This window comes from Myotis myotis, unplaced genomic scaffold (assembly GCF_014108235.1).
Source record: "Myotis myotis isolate mMyoMyo1 unplaced genomic scaffold, mMyoMyo1.p scaffold_m19_p_3, whole genome shotgun sequence".
NCBI lineage: Eukaryota > Metazoa > Chordata > Mammalia > Chiroptera > Vespertilionidae > Myotis > Myotis myotis.
Window position 1 is genome coordinate 6473854 of NW_023416335.1, and position 16049 is coordinate 6489902.

Consider the following 16049-nt stretch of genomic DNA (forward strand, 5'->3'; position numbering starts at 1 on the left):
AGAGTCTGAAAATCACACGGGCCCTCTAGATTTAATCGCACCGCCAGAAGTAAAACATGACCGGGTAAATAATGTCACCGCAGCAACTCTCAGACATGGATTTCAGCCTTTTTTGCTGCTTCTCCTGCAGGGTGGACAAATCCACGAAGCCCTGCACGGAAGTTAGGGATCCACCTCCTGCAGGCCCCCAGGTCTGGGACCAGGGGCCACTTTCAGAACCAGGGTGTTGAGTTGCACAATTTAAACCTCTTCATTCCATAGCCCAAGACTTGGTTTCTGAAGCACTGGAATGCTCTTCCTGTCAGTCAACCTGCAGGGGTCTCCGGCGAAACTGTCATAGTCACTAACAGCCCATTCGTAGAGAGATCACAGAGCCAGACTGCCTGCCTTTGAACCCAGCTCTCCCACGGACAAGCCCTGTGACCACAGCAAGCTACTTTAACATCTCTGCCTCGGTTTCCTCATCTGTGAAAAGAAGATAAAAATATTACCTACCTCAAAGGACCATGGTGAACATTTAGACATCGTTCTTGTCAATGCTCCAACAGCTCCTGGAATGAACTATCAATAAAGGTTGGTTATTATTTTATTATCAAAGATGAGCTAAAGGATAACATCATAAAAGATGATTCGCTGAGCGACCAACGTTTAAAATGGATCGTTCCTATAGTCTTTATGTTGCTGTCACCTGCTGTAGTGACCGATCCCCACTTTATTGGCTTCACACAATAAAGGCCTATTTCTGCTGGGTTACAGCGAAAGCGCATGTCTTGGTTAGCAGGCAGCCCTCCCTCCTCCAAGGGATCCCTGCAGGAACCCAGCTCCCTTCCATATTCAGGCTCCACATCTTCACAGCCTCCTTCCAAAGTTGCCCCGAGGCTGGTCCCCATTGGAGCCACTCAAAGGGGAAACTAGAAGGAGCGGCAGGGGGCATTTTATGGGCCAGGCCCACAGGTGGGACTCAGGTGACCCACAATCTTCTGGCCAGAACCTTGCCTATGGCCACACCTAACTGCAGAGGAGACTGGGAAGTTAACAACTAGCCTTCTCTACCACCCTTTATCAAAATATTCTTATGAGAGAATTGCACTGCCTTCAAATTTTTCCCCCAAATCTGAATTTGGTTTTGGTTTCTAGATTAGTTTTAATTTCTCCCTAGCCCCAGCCTACTCAAAGTTCAGTATATTCCAGGGTCTTCTGGATTTAGGATACACACTGGGGAATCATTCCTTATATACTAATATTTCAAATTACAAGTATTGACTATTTCCCAAGCATCCAGGGTTTTATAAATGACAAGTTGAATTTCCTCTCTTATTTTCAGCTTAATCCACTGTCTTTTGATACCTCCTGATTGATACGTTTGTTGAAATATTTCATCAAATGAATAGTTGGCTTATATTTTATGCAGAAGGAAAAGTCTCCCAAAATCTAAAATGTGAAACACACAAGAAACTGACATTCAATGACCCGGCTACAAAGTGACTGGTGTGAAACGCCTACTTCTAAATCACAACTAAATTACTAAATTATAACTAAAACTATAAAACAGACTCAAAAAACATTGAAACTATCAACAATTCTTGACTTTACAAACAGCTATGTTGTTTTTATAAACGGTTAATTTTAAAAATGCTAACGCTTTGGTTTCTAACAAGGAGCAATAGGGATGTGAAGATTTGATAGTGGTTTGCAGAAAGATGCAATGTGAACAAGTAAAACCTTTCAAAGTGGTGATGTCCAAGGTATTACTACAAAAGACTGTATGATTCCTGTCTCAAATGTAAAAATCTACACCATAACCACTAAGATGGGAATGAAGAAACAAAAAGTAAAATGCTAAAAAACTTCCATAGGAAATCCTGAAATTGGGGTTCTGAGTCTGCTTTACTGGATTCTACATATATTTATTCACAAGAGGACTATATTACTCTAATATATGCTTTACCCAAAGTCTGCTGAGTTAAATGCTCATGGCATCTAATAAATACTTCACAGCAACATCTACACTAGTATTTGACCGAATATCTGGGTACCATAACCTAGCCTAGTTGACACACAAAATTAACCAGCACACCGAGTAAAAAGAGGTGCTTGGTAAATGTCTGTGGAATCTATATATATAAAAAGCCAGCGACCTGAACGCTGTAACAAGAATGACCAGTCACTATGACCCCCACTGCGCCAGTGAACAGGCTGATCATAGGCGGGGCCAGCGGCCAACCTCTCACAGCCCCTTCCCTTTGGCGGGCCCTGCCCGAATGGGCCCCCCACCACTGTGATTGGCCTGCAGCCCCTCCCACTGGCCGGCCGCACCCCCAATCGCCCCTCTTACCCCAATAGGGGGCAGGGCCGTCTGGCCAACCTCCTGCAGCCCCTCCCCCTGGTTGGCCCCGCCCATGATGGCCCCCCCCCACTGCAATCGGCCTGCGGCCCCTCCCCCAAGACAGCTCTGCCCCCATTCGGCCCCCCAACTCCGATCAGTGGCAGGGCTGGCCAGCCAACCACCTGCAGCCCCTCCCTCCAGCTCTCCCTGCCCCCAATGGGCCCCCACCACTGTGATTCTGTCCCCACCCCCAATCAGGCCCCCACCATCCCAATCAGCCTGCAGGCCCTCCCCCCAGCCAGCTCCGCCCCCTGATCAGCCCCCCCCCCCCGCACTCCGATCAGGGCAAGGCCAGTGGCTGCCGCCCACAGCCCCTCCTCCCAGCTGGTCCCACCCCCAATCGGCCCCCCCACCCTAATTGGGAGTGGGGCCCACCAGCCAATCACCCACGGTCCCTCCTCCCGGCCAGCCCGGTCCTGACTGGGCCCCAGTTGGGGGACCAGCCAGCCAACCTACCACCATTTTCTCCTGACAGGCCCAGCCCCAATCCACCCTGATAGGGGCTGGGCCGGCGGGACCCCACCCATGCACAAATTCATGCGCTGGGCCTCTAGTTAACTAATAAAATCTGCTAATCCTATATTTATTTTCTTCCCTTTTCTCCTTCCCTTGTTGGCTTCTCTTTTAATGCCCTTCCCAAAATCTTCCACTTTCTCTCCTTGGTGTGTCTTTCCCTTGTGGTTCCTCCCAGGCTGGGTCCCATCAATGCAGAGATGCACAAGGAGGCAGGTGGACAAAAGCCCCAGGCTGTGGCCATCGGCCACACAGCCTCCTGCTTGGTGGAAAGGAGACTGCTCCCGCTCGGGCACTGGTTTAGGACTCAGAAAAGGTCCCTGGCAGGTACCTCCCCACAAACTGCCCTGCAGAGAAACCATGTCGTACTGACCCCTGCCTGGCTCCATCAGGTAGGACACCACCTTATACTGTGAGTCAAAGAACTCAGGTGGTTCCAAGCCTCTAGAGCCAGAATCCAGGTGTTTCCTCAGCCTCAGGGTGGGGGTAGGGGGCAGCATGACCTCCACAGCAGCTATGCCTTCACCTCTCAGCCAGGCTTCTGACGTGAAGGGCTACAGTGCCCTCCCGCCCACTTCACAGGACTCAATCTTGATCTGCCACCCCCTGAGCCAACAGAAGCAAGCCCAGCAGTCTTCCTTTCCTCCTTCAATAGCGTTTACTGAACACCTTGTCCATGCTGCACTGTGCCAGATGCCGAGGGCCCAGTCTCCCCAGTGGAGCGTCTTGTGTGATGGTGCAGGGCTGTCACACCTGCGTCCTTGCCTGCACGTCACACAGCCCTCTGGGCGAGCTGACACACCATTCACTGATATCTTTGTCCAACCTTCCATTTTATACAGAAGAACGCTGCAGCCAGAGAGGTGAGTCGCCCAGGCAAGACACACCAGGTCTCCAAACAGTAAATTCAACTGAATCCAGTTTCTTTTTAAGTGGCTCAAGGTCGGTCCTTATCTTAGAAGTTGCTGAATACTTCCATCCACTAGAGGGCAGCAGCCAACCCCCATCCATCCAAATCCTCCCACATCCTGGAGAGTCAGCACTTGGGGGATTGCTCTGCTCCCACATTCATAACACTGATACCTTTTACCTTCTCAAAATGAGCCTCGCAAATCAGGCAAAGTAATAAGAAGGTAAGAGGTGAGGGAGTCAAGTACCATAATCCAGAAGAGGCCAAAGATGGCCTTATTAACAACAGATCAGACCCTGGCTGGTTTGGCTCAGTGGATAGAGCATTGGCCCGAGGACTGAAGGGTCCTGGGTTTGATTCTGTTTTGGTTAAGGGCACATACCATGTTTGCAGCCTTGGTGGGAGCACATGCAGGAGGCAACTAGATACACCGATGTTTCTCTTTCTATGTCTCTCCCCCTCCCTTCTACTCTTCCTAAAAAATAGAAAAAAATATCCTTGGGTGAGGATTAACAACAACAATAAAAAAGAACATATCAGGACCAATGATAGAAAAGATTTTGTAACACCTATGCATGTTCATTATCCAATCCACCTGCCAAAACTAATGCCAATGGATAACCACATAATCTCACGTTATGACAAGCTATTGTACAGTAGTGGTATCAGAATTATCCGAGACGTTTCTCTTGTTTTAAGACACAGATCTGAGGACCATGCCCACAGAGATTCTTTTTAACAAGTCTGGAACGGGACCCAGGAACGTGTGATGTCAGAAGATTCTGATATGTAAGAGTTCGGAAGTCATTGCTAGTCACTGGAGTTTCAGAAATGTAAAGTAGTGAGCGTGAGAGACAGACTTGAGCTCAAAGGTAACTTGCACCTATGGGGGCCAGGAGGGGGAGGACAAGGTCATTGGGCATTGAGAACAGCCCCCTGCTTTGTGAAGTGGCAGCTACGCTTGGTCCTTGGAAGGCAGGTGAGTCCCTCACTGAGAGGTCTCTCCCAGGACTTGTAATCTCAGTGGGCTCCAGGCCACAGCAAGGCTGGCAAGGGTGTGGTCCTGGGTTAGATCCGCCTCAGTTTGTGTCTGGCTCTACCAGCTAATGGTTATGTACCCTTACATGTCCTTGACTCCCCCAAGTCTGTCTCTTTCTCTCTGAATTAAACATAATACTTTTCTCACTGTTGTGAGGATTCAAGGAGCACAGCTCTGCAAAGCACTTAGCGCCCAGCGGAGCGCAGTGCCTGAGAGGTACGGGATGTTGTCTGTCTACACACGGAGCACCATTGCTATTAGCCTCTGAGAAAGAAGAGCAGCAGAGTCCGGGCTGCCTGGTCCAAGATACACCTCAGCAACTCCAGCTGGCAGTGCCTGGAGGGCTGTCTCTCCGGCACAGTGGCTCCAGCAGCTGAGAAACACCCCTGTCCTCACAGGCCAGGTCAGGGAAAGCCAGTGAGCCGCCTTTCTGTGTCTCCCACTTTCCAGAACCTGGCAGAGTTTGATGAAGACCTCCATGCTCAATCCCCATGGACCCTGGGAATCCTGGGAGCATGTTCCTCTCTCTCCGCGTCGGATCCTGCTGGGCATCTCCTCCTCCTTGAAGCCACGGCACCTTTATCCTGAGAATCCCAGGAGCCCTCCTTGGTCGAGGTCCTTCACAAACTCTACATTAAATGACAAGTGTCCTTATAAAAAGAGGAGGCGAGACCATGGAAAGCCACATGAAAACAGAGGCAGAGATTGGGGTCATGCTGCCACACACCGAGGAATGTGGTGCCACCAAAAGCTGGAGAGACAAGGAAGAAAGTCTCCCCTAGAGCCCTCAGGTGGTGCCTGGTTCTGTTGACACCTTGATTTTGGACTTCTGGCCTCCAGAACTGTGAGAACATTAATGTCCATCGTTTTAAGTTACCAGGTTTGTGGTAATTTGCTAGGGCAGCCCTAGAGAGCTAATACACTCATCCTTCAGGGCTTGGCTCATCCGTCATCTCCTCCAGGCAGTCCTCCCTGAGTTTCTCCTGCCATTGCACCCCTGTCAGCTTATATCAGACTAGAGGCCCAGTGCGTGTCCCTCGGCCTGGCCTGAGGGGATTGTGCCGAACTGGCTCTCCGACATCCCCTGAGGGGTCCCGGATTGCGAGAGGGCACAGGCGAGGGTGCAGGCCAGAGTGAGGGACCCCACTGGTGCGATTAGGGCCAGGGAGGGACCGTGGGAGGGCTCCAGGGTGTGTCTGGCCCATTTCACCCAGTCCCAAATGGCCAGACCCCAGCAGCAAGCTAACCTACCAGTTGGAGCATCTGCCCCCTGGCGGTCAGTGCATGTCATAGCGACTGGTCAAACAAATGGTTGGACACTTAGCATATTCAGCTTTTATTATATAGGATTCCCTGTTTGACTCCATCTCACTCAATAAACTCCTAAAAGACAGCACATGGGGTTCTGTTCCCAACTGTAATATGGGCACTGCTCCAGGAATGGACCAGGAGCACATCTAAACCCAAGCATTACGATCTCAGCCCCTGTGTGCCTCCTATGGTGTGGACATTATGCCAGGGACTACCAAGCATTACCTCATTGAGCCCCTCAACAAGCCTAGGAGGTAGGAGCCATCATTTCTGTTTTATAGATGCAGAAACAGGAGCAGCAACTTGCCCAAGACCATCCATTAGCAGAATTAGAATTTATATCCAGATTTTTTAAGTCACAGGTCCCAGTAAGCATGAGCATGACATTTTCAAAAGACCAGTAGCCAACTAGAAGAGGGGTATTGGGAAAGAGTGGGGAGAAGGTGGGGTTTTAATTAGCTAGTTTTTTTGTTTGCTTGTTTTTAGATATATTTTTATTGATTTCAGAGAGGAAGGGAGAGGGAGAGATAGAAACATCAATGATGAGAGAGAATCACTGATTGGCTGCTCCCTGTGCTCCCCACACTGGGGATAGAGCCCACAACCTGGGCATGTGCCCTGATCAGGAATCAAACCGAGACCTACTGGTTGGGTCAATGCTCAACCACTGAGCCACGCAGGCCAGGCTTAAGTAGCTAGTTTTGAGACAGAGCCAGTGTGTGTGTGTGTGTGTGTGTGTGTGTGTGTGTGTGTGTGTGTGTAAACGGGAATGAGGGTCATAGGTTAGCAAACTCAAGATTAACTCATCATGCAGCATTAATATATCACAGCAGCTTCAATTCTGAGGCCTGGGAGAAGGGGCCCTGTGATGCAAGGGGAGTAAGAAAGGAGAAGGGAAAGCAGCAGAAAAAAGAAGGAAGAAAACAGTGTATGGGAGGGTTGGGGGGCATAGCTCTGCTAAGTTGGGAAGCAGAACATGTTTTCCTTTTACTCTCCCCCTTCCTCTTGCCCAGGCCTCTGCCCACTTCTGGTGGCCTTGTTGCCAAGGCATCAGAGAGTACACAGGTGCTGTCTGAGCACCTGCTGTGGCATTTAACCAGGTGTGGGAGGCTAAATAATGTCCCCCAAAGACATCCACGGTCCCATTGCTAGAACCCATAAACGTTACTTTATATGGCAAACGAGGACTTTGCAGATTTGATCAAGTGAAGCACCCTGAGCCGGGGAGATTATCCAGATGCAGGAGATCTGACACAGGGAAGAGAAGGCCATGTGACTGTGGAGGCGGGGACTAGAGGAAGGCGACCACAAGCCAAGGGATGCTGGCAGCCATGGAGCCATGAAGACAAAACCAGATTCTCCTCTAGCTCCTCCCCGCCCCCCAGGAAGCATGTGTCTGCTGACACCTGATGGCAGCCTGTGCTCCTGACTGCACACTTCTGACCTCCAGCTTGTGGGAGAGAAGTTTCTGTTGTTTTAAGCCACAAGTTTACGGTAATTTTTTATAGCAGCCACAGGGAACAAATACACCAGGTTTTACTCGTCTTAATCAAAACTTGTCTTCTTGGCAGCCTGTTTATGGGACGTGCAAGAGGAACAAAATCCAGTTATATCAATTCAGCCAAAACTCCTCAGTGATCACTTCTGGATGGTTGCTCAAATGAACACAGAGCAAAAGCTGTAATTATCAGCTCCCAAAGAAAGCCAGTTGCCTAGAACCGTGGTCAGCAAACTGTGGCTCGCGAGCCACATGTGGCTCTTTGGCCCCTTGAGTGTGGCTCTTCCACAAAATACCACGTGCGGGCGCACACGTACAGTGCGATTGAAACTTTGTGGCTCATGCGCAGAAGTAGGTATTTTGTGGAAGAGCGGTACTTTGTGGAAGAGCCACACTCAAGGGGCCAAAGAGCTGCATGTGGCTCGCGAGCTGCGGTTTGCCGAGCCGCAGTTTGCCGACCACTGGCCTAGAATAATCAAAGCCTATTATGGACACCATTCACAGCATCTGTAACATACTTCTAAGTGATGTTAACATAAAAAATAAAAGGGAAAGCAATACCTTCATCTATCCTGCAATCTCCCTAAAAGTATTCTTTCTCCCTCAGTGGTTATAGTTACACTTCCCCTAGTTCATATATATATTGATTTCAGAGAGGGAGAGAGAGTTAGGAACATCAATGATGAGAGATAATCATTGATCGGCTGCCTCCTGCATGTCTCCCACTGAGGATTGAGCCTGCAACTCAGGCATATGCCCTACCTAGGAATCAAACCATGATCTCCTGGTTCATAGGTCGATGCTCAACCACTGAGCACACCAGCCAAGCTCCCCTAGTTCCTTTAAAAGTCCAAAAGTAAAAGTTGAACTATGATCCAATGGGGCCATGTGAGAGACTGCTATAGAATTAGCTCCAGCATTCATGCCCAAACAATCCTGGGGGCTCTGGTCCCAGTTTTCCTTCCTTCAACACAACCACACTGAGCTGAGCGGTGTAAACATGACCTCAGGGAATCAGAATCTGCATTTAACAAGATCCCCAGTTGATTTGAGCACTTCAAAGCTTGAGAAGCACCGCTCAGGCCACAGCTGGAGGCCACCATTTGGCGTTGGACAGCTGATGGCGACCTGATGGGCAAGTCCCAGGTAGTAATGGCCACCCTGGAATGACAGCAAGAGAGCCAAGGTGGGGACTTCCAGGCTGTGCTAAGTGGGATGGATTGAAAGGCTCCCCGCAGCGAGGCGGCTTGTGAGCCCTGCTTGTTCCAATTCTGTACAGGGTGTTCACGGCGCTGTCCCCTTCCATAACGCAATGACCACGTGCCTGCATGTCTCTCCAGGAGTCTAAACGCAGACTAATATTTAATCAGCGTCGCCTAATTTCTACATAGTCTTCCTTCCCAGTTTCGCTTAGATTTTGATGCGTATGGTTCAAATCACTTGAAATGACTGTTGTGGAGAGGCTACGCACTTAGAGCCTTTTTCAGGCTCACAGGCTGGGAGAGCACAGCTGGCCAGCAAGCACTAGGAGACGACACCTGTGGAGGGGCGTCCATGGGCTCATTTGCCCAATTTCGGTCAATTTAAGAAATTACTGCGGCTTTTTCAGGGAGAGTGAAGCTTTCTTAGCAATGAGATAAAAATATGAAAATAGCCCTAGCTAGTTTGGCTCAGTGGATAGAGTGTTGGCCTGCGGACTGAAGGGTTCCGAGTTCGATTCCGGCCAAGGGCACATGCCCGGGTTGTGGGCTCAATCCCCAGTTTGGGGTGTGCAGGAAGCGCCAATCAATGATTCTCTCTCATCACTGATGTTTCTCTCTCTTTCCCTCCCTCTCCCTTCCTCTGTGACATCAATAAAAATATATCTTAAAAAATATGAAAATACCATACAACCCTGCAAACCCCACAAACACTGGTCTATTAGAGCCACTTAACAAGAAGAGGCTTCCATGCAAAATAACGCCTTTCGTCGAGTAGGAGAGCCTGGTTTTAGGTGCCTTGCCTATGTTTGCTGACTTCCTTCCAGTGGCCACCTGTGACCTGTAGGTACAGAACTTGTCTCCATTTTACAGAAGAGGAAACTGAGGCACGGCAAGATTCAGGGAGCAGCCCAAAGCTTCGCCCTGTAGGTGGTGGAGCTGAAGTTTGAACTGTCTGGTTCCAGTGCCCACCGCTCTTTGTTGCTCTGCTCTCATTTTGGCGGAAACCAGGTTAAGATCGGGAACATTCTCACCACCCAGAGGAGGAGGGTGAAGGAGGAGATGGCGAGGAGGATCCCTGCCCGCACTGCCAGTGGTTCCAGCCTTCAGGCTGGTAAGGGAGAAAGGGAACCCCCTTTCCCTCACCTGACTGGGAAGAGGAGGCCTTCCTCCCCCCAAGAGCTGCAGCCCCAAGAGAACATCAAGAGGGCGCACACCTCTCTGCCCCATCTCCGCCCACTCATTTGCCTTCTGCTCACTTGGGCCCCTACACACACTCGGGTACTTGCAGCCCTGGGCTAGCCCTGGAGCCCAGCTCCCCAGCAAACACGGGAAATTAAACAGTTTGCACAGAATGAAATGTGGCCATGAAAGGTGCCTGCAGCTGGTGGTTAACACCAGCAGTAAGAGGATCAACGCTAGTCCGCTGGCTTAAAGGGGGCAGGGGTGAGAAGTGTGCGCGCTCCCTTTTACCCATTCACGTTAGTTAATTTGGATGATAAGGGTTCGAGTTTAATCCCTTTGTGTGTGAGTGAATATACTGAAATTGACAACCCCTGAGAGGGCACCCCCGCTGGCAGAGCAACCTGTGGGAGGGTGCGGGCTGTGTCCAGTCTGGCATGAAGTAGAACAGAAACCTCTTGAGAAGACAGAAAGCCAGATGGAGAGGGACCTAGGGGTGCAGACTGAGCTCAGCACCTCCCAGGCGGGAGGCAGGTAGGCTGCTGGCTGTCCCAGCGCCCCACACAGCACAGGGTGGCCTCTGCGCCCTAGGAGCTCCCTAGCTCCCACAGGAGAGCAGGGCTCCCCACAGCCACCTCTGCAAAGAACTAACCACGCTCAAGGGGAGAGCCTGGGGCCTTGCCATCGTCAGCAGAGTAGAAAGAATTGAAGGGGAGGTGGAGAGCAGAAAGGAGGGGAAAATGTCTCAGGGGACATCTGGTTTCTCAAATGGAACCGATTAGGAAAAGGCGAGAGCTCCGTGATTCCAAGTCAGGTCATGAAACAAAAGCCATTTTCATAGTTTCCATCTGCAAGAAAGCTCCCCCCAACCCCCCCCCCCCCCACACACACACACACTGCAAGCTTGGAGCCCCCAGAGTGCGGCTCCAAGGCAGCAGACTGCGAGCGAGCCCTGCTGGTGCCGGAGGAGCCCGGCCCCTGGCGGATGGTCCAGGCGGCGGAGAGACGCAGCCAGCGGAGATCCCTCCCCCTCCTTCCCCGTGGGCCCTCCAGCAAACGTCCTCCCTGGTTTCTGTTGGTGCCTTCCCTCCCTCCACCCCCCCATATATTCGCTCTCTAAAACCATAAAAAAGAGATCAACTTCCCTAACTTCACGGAGCCCTTTTCAGTGACAAATATTGATGCCCAAAGTGTCTGCGCTCTCCGGCCCTCAAACGTTAAGAAAAGGCGACCGCGAAAGGGGGACATAAAAAGGTAACAATGCAGTGAAAATATGTTTGCAGAAAATAGACAATCGTTGGATTAAACGTATTCAAGTATGAAATAATGCCTTTTTGTGTCAAAACTTGGGCGATGGGCGGGTACAAAAGTTCCCTGTGGCAGCTACTTGCTCCCTTTGTGAGCCGTGCGCTTTGGCGTCTCCACTTAGGCGCATTACTCAGAGCCCTCTAAGCGCGATTGTTTCTCCCTTTCTAATGACATTTACCGGATCAAAACATGCTGTTAATTCGATCAGAAGGCTTCACCCTCCCTGACAAAGCCACAATAATTTCTCCTGAAGTTTGTTAAATTGACCAAAATTAGGCAAATGAATAGGGATCTGCAGGCGCCCCCTCTCGCAGGTGACGTTGCATAATGCTCGCCTGGGCCAGCTGCATGCCCCCTTTTCTTCTCGGCCCACTCTTCTCTGTGTTGCCCCCCAATCCTCCCACCACCCCCCTCCCACCACACACACAAGCCTGCCTGCCTGCCTCTCCTCCCCCACCCTCTGGCATGATTAAAATTTAGCCCAATGAAACTATTCATACTTTTCAATGGGCATTTTCGTATAGGCTAAGAGGCTACAAATTGAGCCTCTTCCCCTCCCCCGTCCCCCTACCCCCGCGAAGAGGGGCCGAGGGGGGAGAAAAGAAAGCGAGCGACGTGGTCAGGGAGAAGGGGGAGCGTCGCGTGCCAAAGGCGGGCGGGAGGGGCGGCGCAGCGCGGGAGCCTCGTGTGCCAGCCGCAGCCCACACCTGCCGGGATGTCCGGACAAATGAAGCGGTGTCGACAAAAAGGGGGAGATGGACGTGTCACCAAGTCGTGTGAGAAAAGCCTGGGAACAAACGGGGCGCCTCCGTCTCCAAGGGCTCTCCCTTGAACCCAGCGGAACAGCCTATTAAAGGCTTACTTAATTACTTTAATGGCTCTGGACAGGCTTTAAAGCGCACTGGGCGCTGGGACTGCGCCCTTGCTGGGATTTGTAAACAGGCAATCGTGTGAGACTCGGCGGTGGGACTAAAGGAGGCGACACTGTTTTGTGAGGGTCCTCACCCCCCGGTGCCCGCGGCCGCTGCGCCCCTGCGCTCTGCGCCTGTGGCTACGGGCGCTCGCTCGCTAGACACCGGCCCCAGCTACCGCCTCCTTTTCCTGCCCGGGCTGTTGCCATGCAAATGTTATTCCCCGCCAATCACGTGTCCTTTGAAGGGCCACGTGGATTAACAAAGCTCATCTACCCCCAGCTTGCCCCCCTCGGCTGCTAATTTTTTTTCCCTTAACTTCTTTAAAACTGATCTTGAATGCATACATCCCTCAAACGCAGCTCCCTAATCCTATGGAATAATTCAACTCGTGAATGCACTTGGAGCCCTGGGTGACTGCTTTATAAGGCAGCCCCTCGGCGCTGGGAGGCGGCAGTCTACCTGGGACCCTGAAAGGGCGCACGAGGCGGAGATCCGACGGGTGGACGGCGCTGCGCCCCCGCCTCTCCAGGGCGCGCTCTCACCAGGATGTCAGACAAGCTCAAGGAACGCAGAGTGAGTCGCTGGGGCTGGACGGCTCTTGCGCTCTGATGGTGGGGCACTGACCCCCCAGCGGCCACCTGGCTGGGCCGAGGGCAGGGACGTGACCACGCGTGACTTCTCCTGTAAAGCAGTTCTGAGTGGTTTGGGAAGGGGAGGAGGATGGAGGAAGGAGACTCCTGAACCTGCGAGGAGCCCAGGCCTAGTGGCCACCTCCCCACAGCCTTGGCCCTCAGCTCGGGGTGTAGCCCAGCGAGTAGGGAGGCTGGACTGGAGCGCGCCAACACGGTGAAGGAGGGCAGAGCTCGTTTTATCCACGTGTGGAGAGGAAGGGCCCCCTTCGGGGGCGAGCTCCTGGGCAGCACTGGGAGCTGGGAAGCCGGTGGGCGGGGGGATTTCCATGGGGATTTCCACTCCCTGGGTAAAGCCATCGGAAATTCACAAACTTCTGTTCGCAGAGAACCCGCGTTTCCCATAAAGTGATAGAAAAGCGGCGGAGAGACCGGATTAACCGCTGTTTGAACGAGCTGGGCAAGACGGTGCCCATGGCCCTGGCGAAGCAGGTAACGTATGGCAGTGAGAACAGGGAACTAGATGCCGGGGACCCTCTGCTGCCACCCTCGGCCTAGATGCCGGGGTCTGGGGACAGAGAGGGCCCGCATGGGAGCCTCCTTCCCCGCCCGAGCGCCGAGTCCAGGCACCGTGCGCGGCGCACAGCAGCCGCTCGCTAGTCCTCTGCAGATCGCACCGCGCACCGGCCCGAGGCTGGCCTGCGCCTGCGCGCGCTGAGGCCCCTTCTCCCGCTGCAGACCTCCGGGAAGCTGGAGAAGGCGGAGATCCTCGAGATGACCGTCCAGTACCTGCGGGCGCTGCACTCGGCTGACTTTCCACGGGGAAGGGAAAAAGGTGCGCACGGGCTGGGCCAGGCGAAACCCGGCCGGGAGCGTGCGCCACACAGACCTGGGGGTGGCGGTAGGAGGAAGGCGCGCAGGAGAGGTCTCCTCTCCCGACCGACCCTGCGGAGCGGGCGCGGTGGGTCCTGCAAAGGCTAGCGAACGGGGCTGGGGGGGGGGGGGGGGGGGGGGGGTTCTGGGCTGGTTGGTTCCGTTGCCTCCTCTCAGGTGGGGAGGGGCAGAGTCAGCCGCTTAAGAGAAAGCAGGCCTCTGACTTGTTCTTTTCCCTCTCCAGGCTGGGGAGAGGGGAGGCGGACCTCCAGTGGGAACTCTGGCCAGAAAGTGTGGTGGGAGGTGCCTGCATCCGCCTGGGGCTCCCGGCAGGGAAGGGGCCGCTCAGTTTCTTTCCTGTCTATGACCTTCCCGCCCTCCAGCAGAACTGTTAGCAGAGTTTGCCAACTACTTTCACTACGGCTACCACGAGTGCATGAAGAACCTGGTGCATTACCTCACCACCGTGGAGCGCATGGAGACCAAGGACACCAAGTACGCGCGCATCCTCGCCTTCCTGCAGTCCAAGGCCCGCCTGGGCGCCGAGCCCGCCTTCCCGCCGCTGGGGTCGCTCTCGGAGCCGGATTTCTCCTATCAGCTGCACCCAGCGGGGCCCGAGTTCGGGGGCCACAGCCCCGGGGAGGCGTCCGTGTTCCCGCAGGGTGCAGCCCCCGGGCCCTTCCCCTGGCCGCCCGGCGCGGCCCGCAGCCCGGGGCTGCCCTACCTGCCCAGCGCGCCCGTGGCGCTCCCCAGCCCCACGCAGCAGCACAGCCCCTTCCTAGCGCCGGTGCAGGGCCTGGATCGACACTACCTCAACCTGATCGGCCACGCCCACCCCAACGGCCTCAACCTGCACCCGCCCCAGCACCCCCAAGTTCTCTGACACCTGCCGCCCGCCCGCTTTCTCTGGGCACGGGCGCTGCGCTGCTTAGGAGATACTGCGTGTTGTACAGGTGTATATAGCGTGCCGACCAACAGCGGATGGGGAAGGCCAAGAGCAAAGCAAGTCTTCTGAAGGGTCTCCTCCGGCAATAAATGTGTTCTGTTAAAGACCCAAAGAGATGGCTTTCTTTATCTTCTGCTCCTCCACAATCCATCCCTCGGATGTGCCCAGCCAGGGCCAGGGGCTCACAGGGGCTAAGGTGATGGCCCTCAGTAATTTGGGGAGCTTCCCCCCACCCCTGTGCAGTGTGAGGGGGCGGAGGGGGGAGCTAAGTGGAGGTGTCCTTGGGACTGGATTTTGAGGCTTCCCTGAGGCTGCAGACCCGCTCCGCCCCACATGCATCTTGGGCATTTGCTCAGGGGAAGGGCAGACGTGAGTAACGGGGCTATTGGCTCTCAGATAATTCAGGTCCAAGGACTCGCCCCAAACTGGCTTTGACGGACTTGCCCAGCTCAGACCGGCCGCCCTTCCTGCCCCACAACAAGGCCCAGGGATGTAGGCGCCCGCTGGTCTGGAGAGTGGTGACACTCAGGCCGCTGAGTGGGCAACAAAATTTACAGCCTTAACACGTCTCTAAGTGCATATAACTTCTGAGGTATGGCTTAAAAACAACATCCAAGGAAGGTTTTTTGTTTCGTTGTGTTTTAACCCCTGCTCCGGAGGGTTTAGAGAAGCTGGCATTGCCTTTTACGCACAGATGGGCTCAGCTTCCAGGGGACTAGGAATCAGGGTGAGAGGCCAGCACAGCTGGGCTAGGAAATGAGCTATCCAGGGACTGTTTCCTCCGCATACCCCACAATGAGGATCCCCACTCTGTGCCACTGGCTTGGGGTTCAGGTTCTCAGGCCTGGAAGCAAAGGCTTCCCCTCTTCCCCATCCCAGGGGGTGGGCAAGGAGGGGGCTAGACTGTCTAGGGGAGACTTGGCTAGTATCTTTAAGGGATTATGATTTTCAATTCCAGTTGGATCTGCACCTTACCCATAAAACAGGGATACATTTAAAATAGCGAGCTAAGGTCATGTTTTTCTAAGACCTAAACAGCAAAGTAAGCCTGGCTGTTGTCTTATATAAACAGACAGAATTCAATAAGGTGCCCAATCAGCTAAAGTTGTGTTTATGGGGATTTAAATGTTTCCCTTTATTGACCCTTTTCTTTGTTCCATCTTTCCTTTTTGTTCCTGTTGGCTTTGATGCAATTACATAAAGAATTTGAAATTATGTAGCAGGTTCTGTTTCCAGGGGCCATTTAGCTCAACTGTGATGGTCTGTCTGCTCCCAGATTAGCTGGGGGACAATGATTAGCTTACTCCGTTTCTGTGGACAGGGTTTAAGAGAGCTCTGACC

At 53.1% G+C, this 16049-nt stretch overlaps 1 protein-coding gene across 1 annotated transcript; it reads left to right on the forward strand.

Moving 5' to 3' along the window:
- Nucleotides 1–6360: 6360 nt before the first annotated feature.
- Nucleotides 6361–14803, forward strand: HELT (helt bHLH transcription factor). Its single transcript, XM_036297073.1, has 4 exons — nucleotides 6361–6413; nucleotides 13246–13381; nucleotides 13628–13724; nucleotides 14149–14803. The coding sequence occupies exons 1-4, from the start codon at nucleotides 6361–6363 to the stop codon at nucleotides 14643–14645; spliced, it is 783 nt and encodes a 260-aa protein (XP_036152966.1). The 3' UTR covers nucleotides 14646–14803.
- Nucleotides 14804–16049: the final 1246 nt, after the last annotated feature.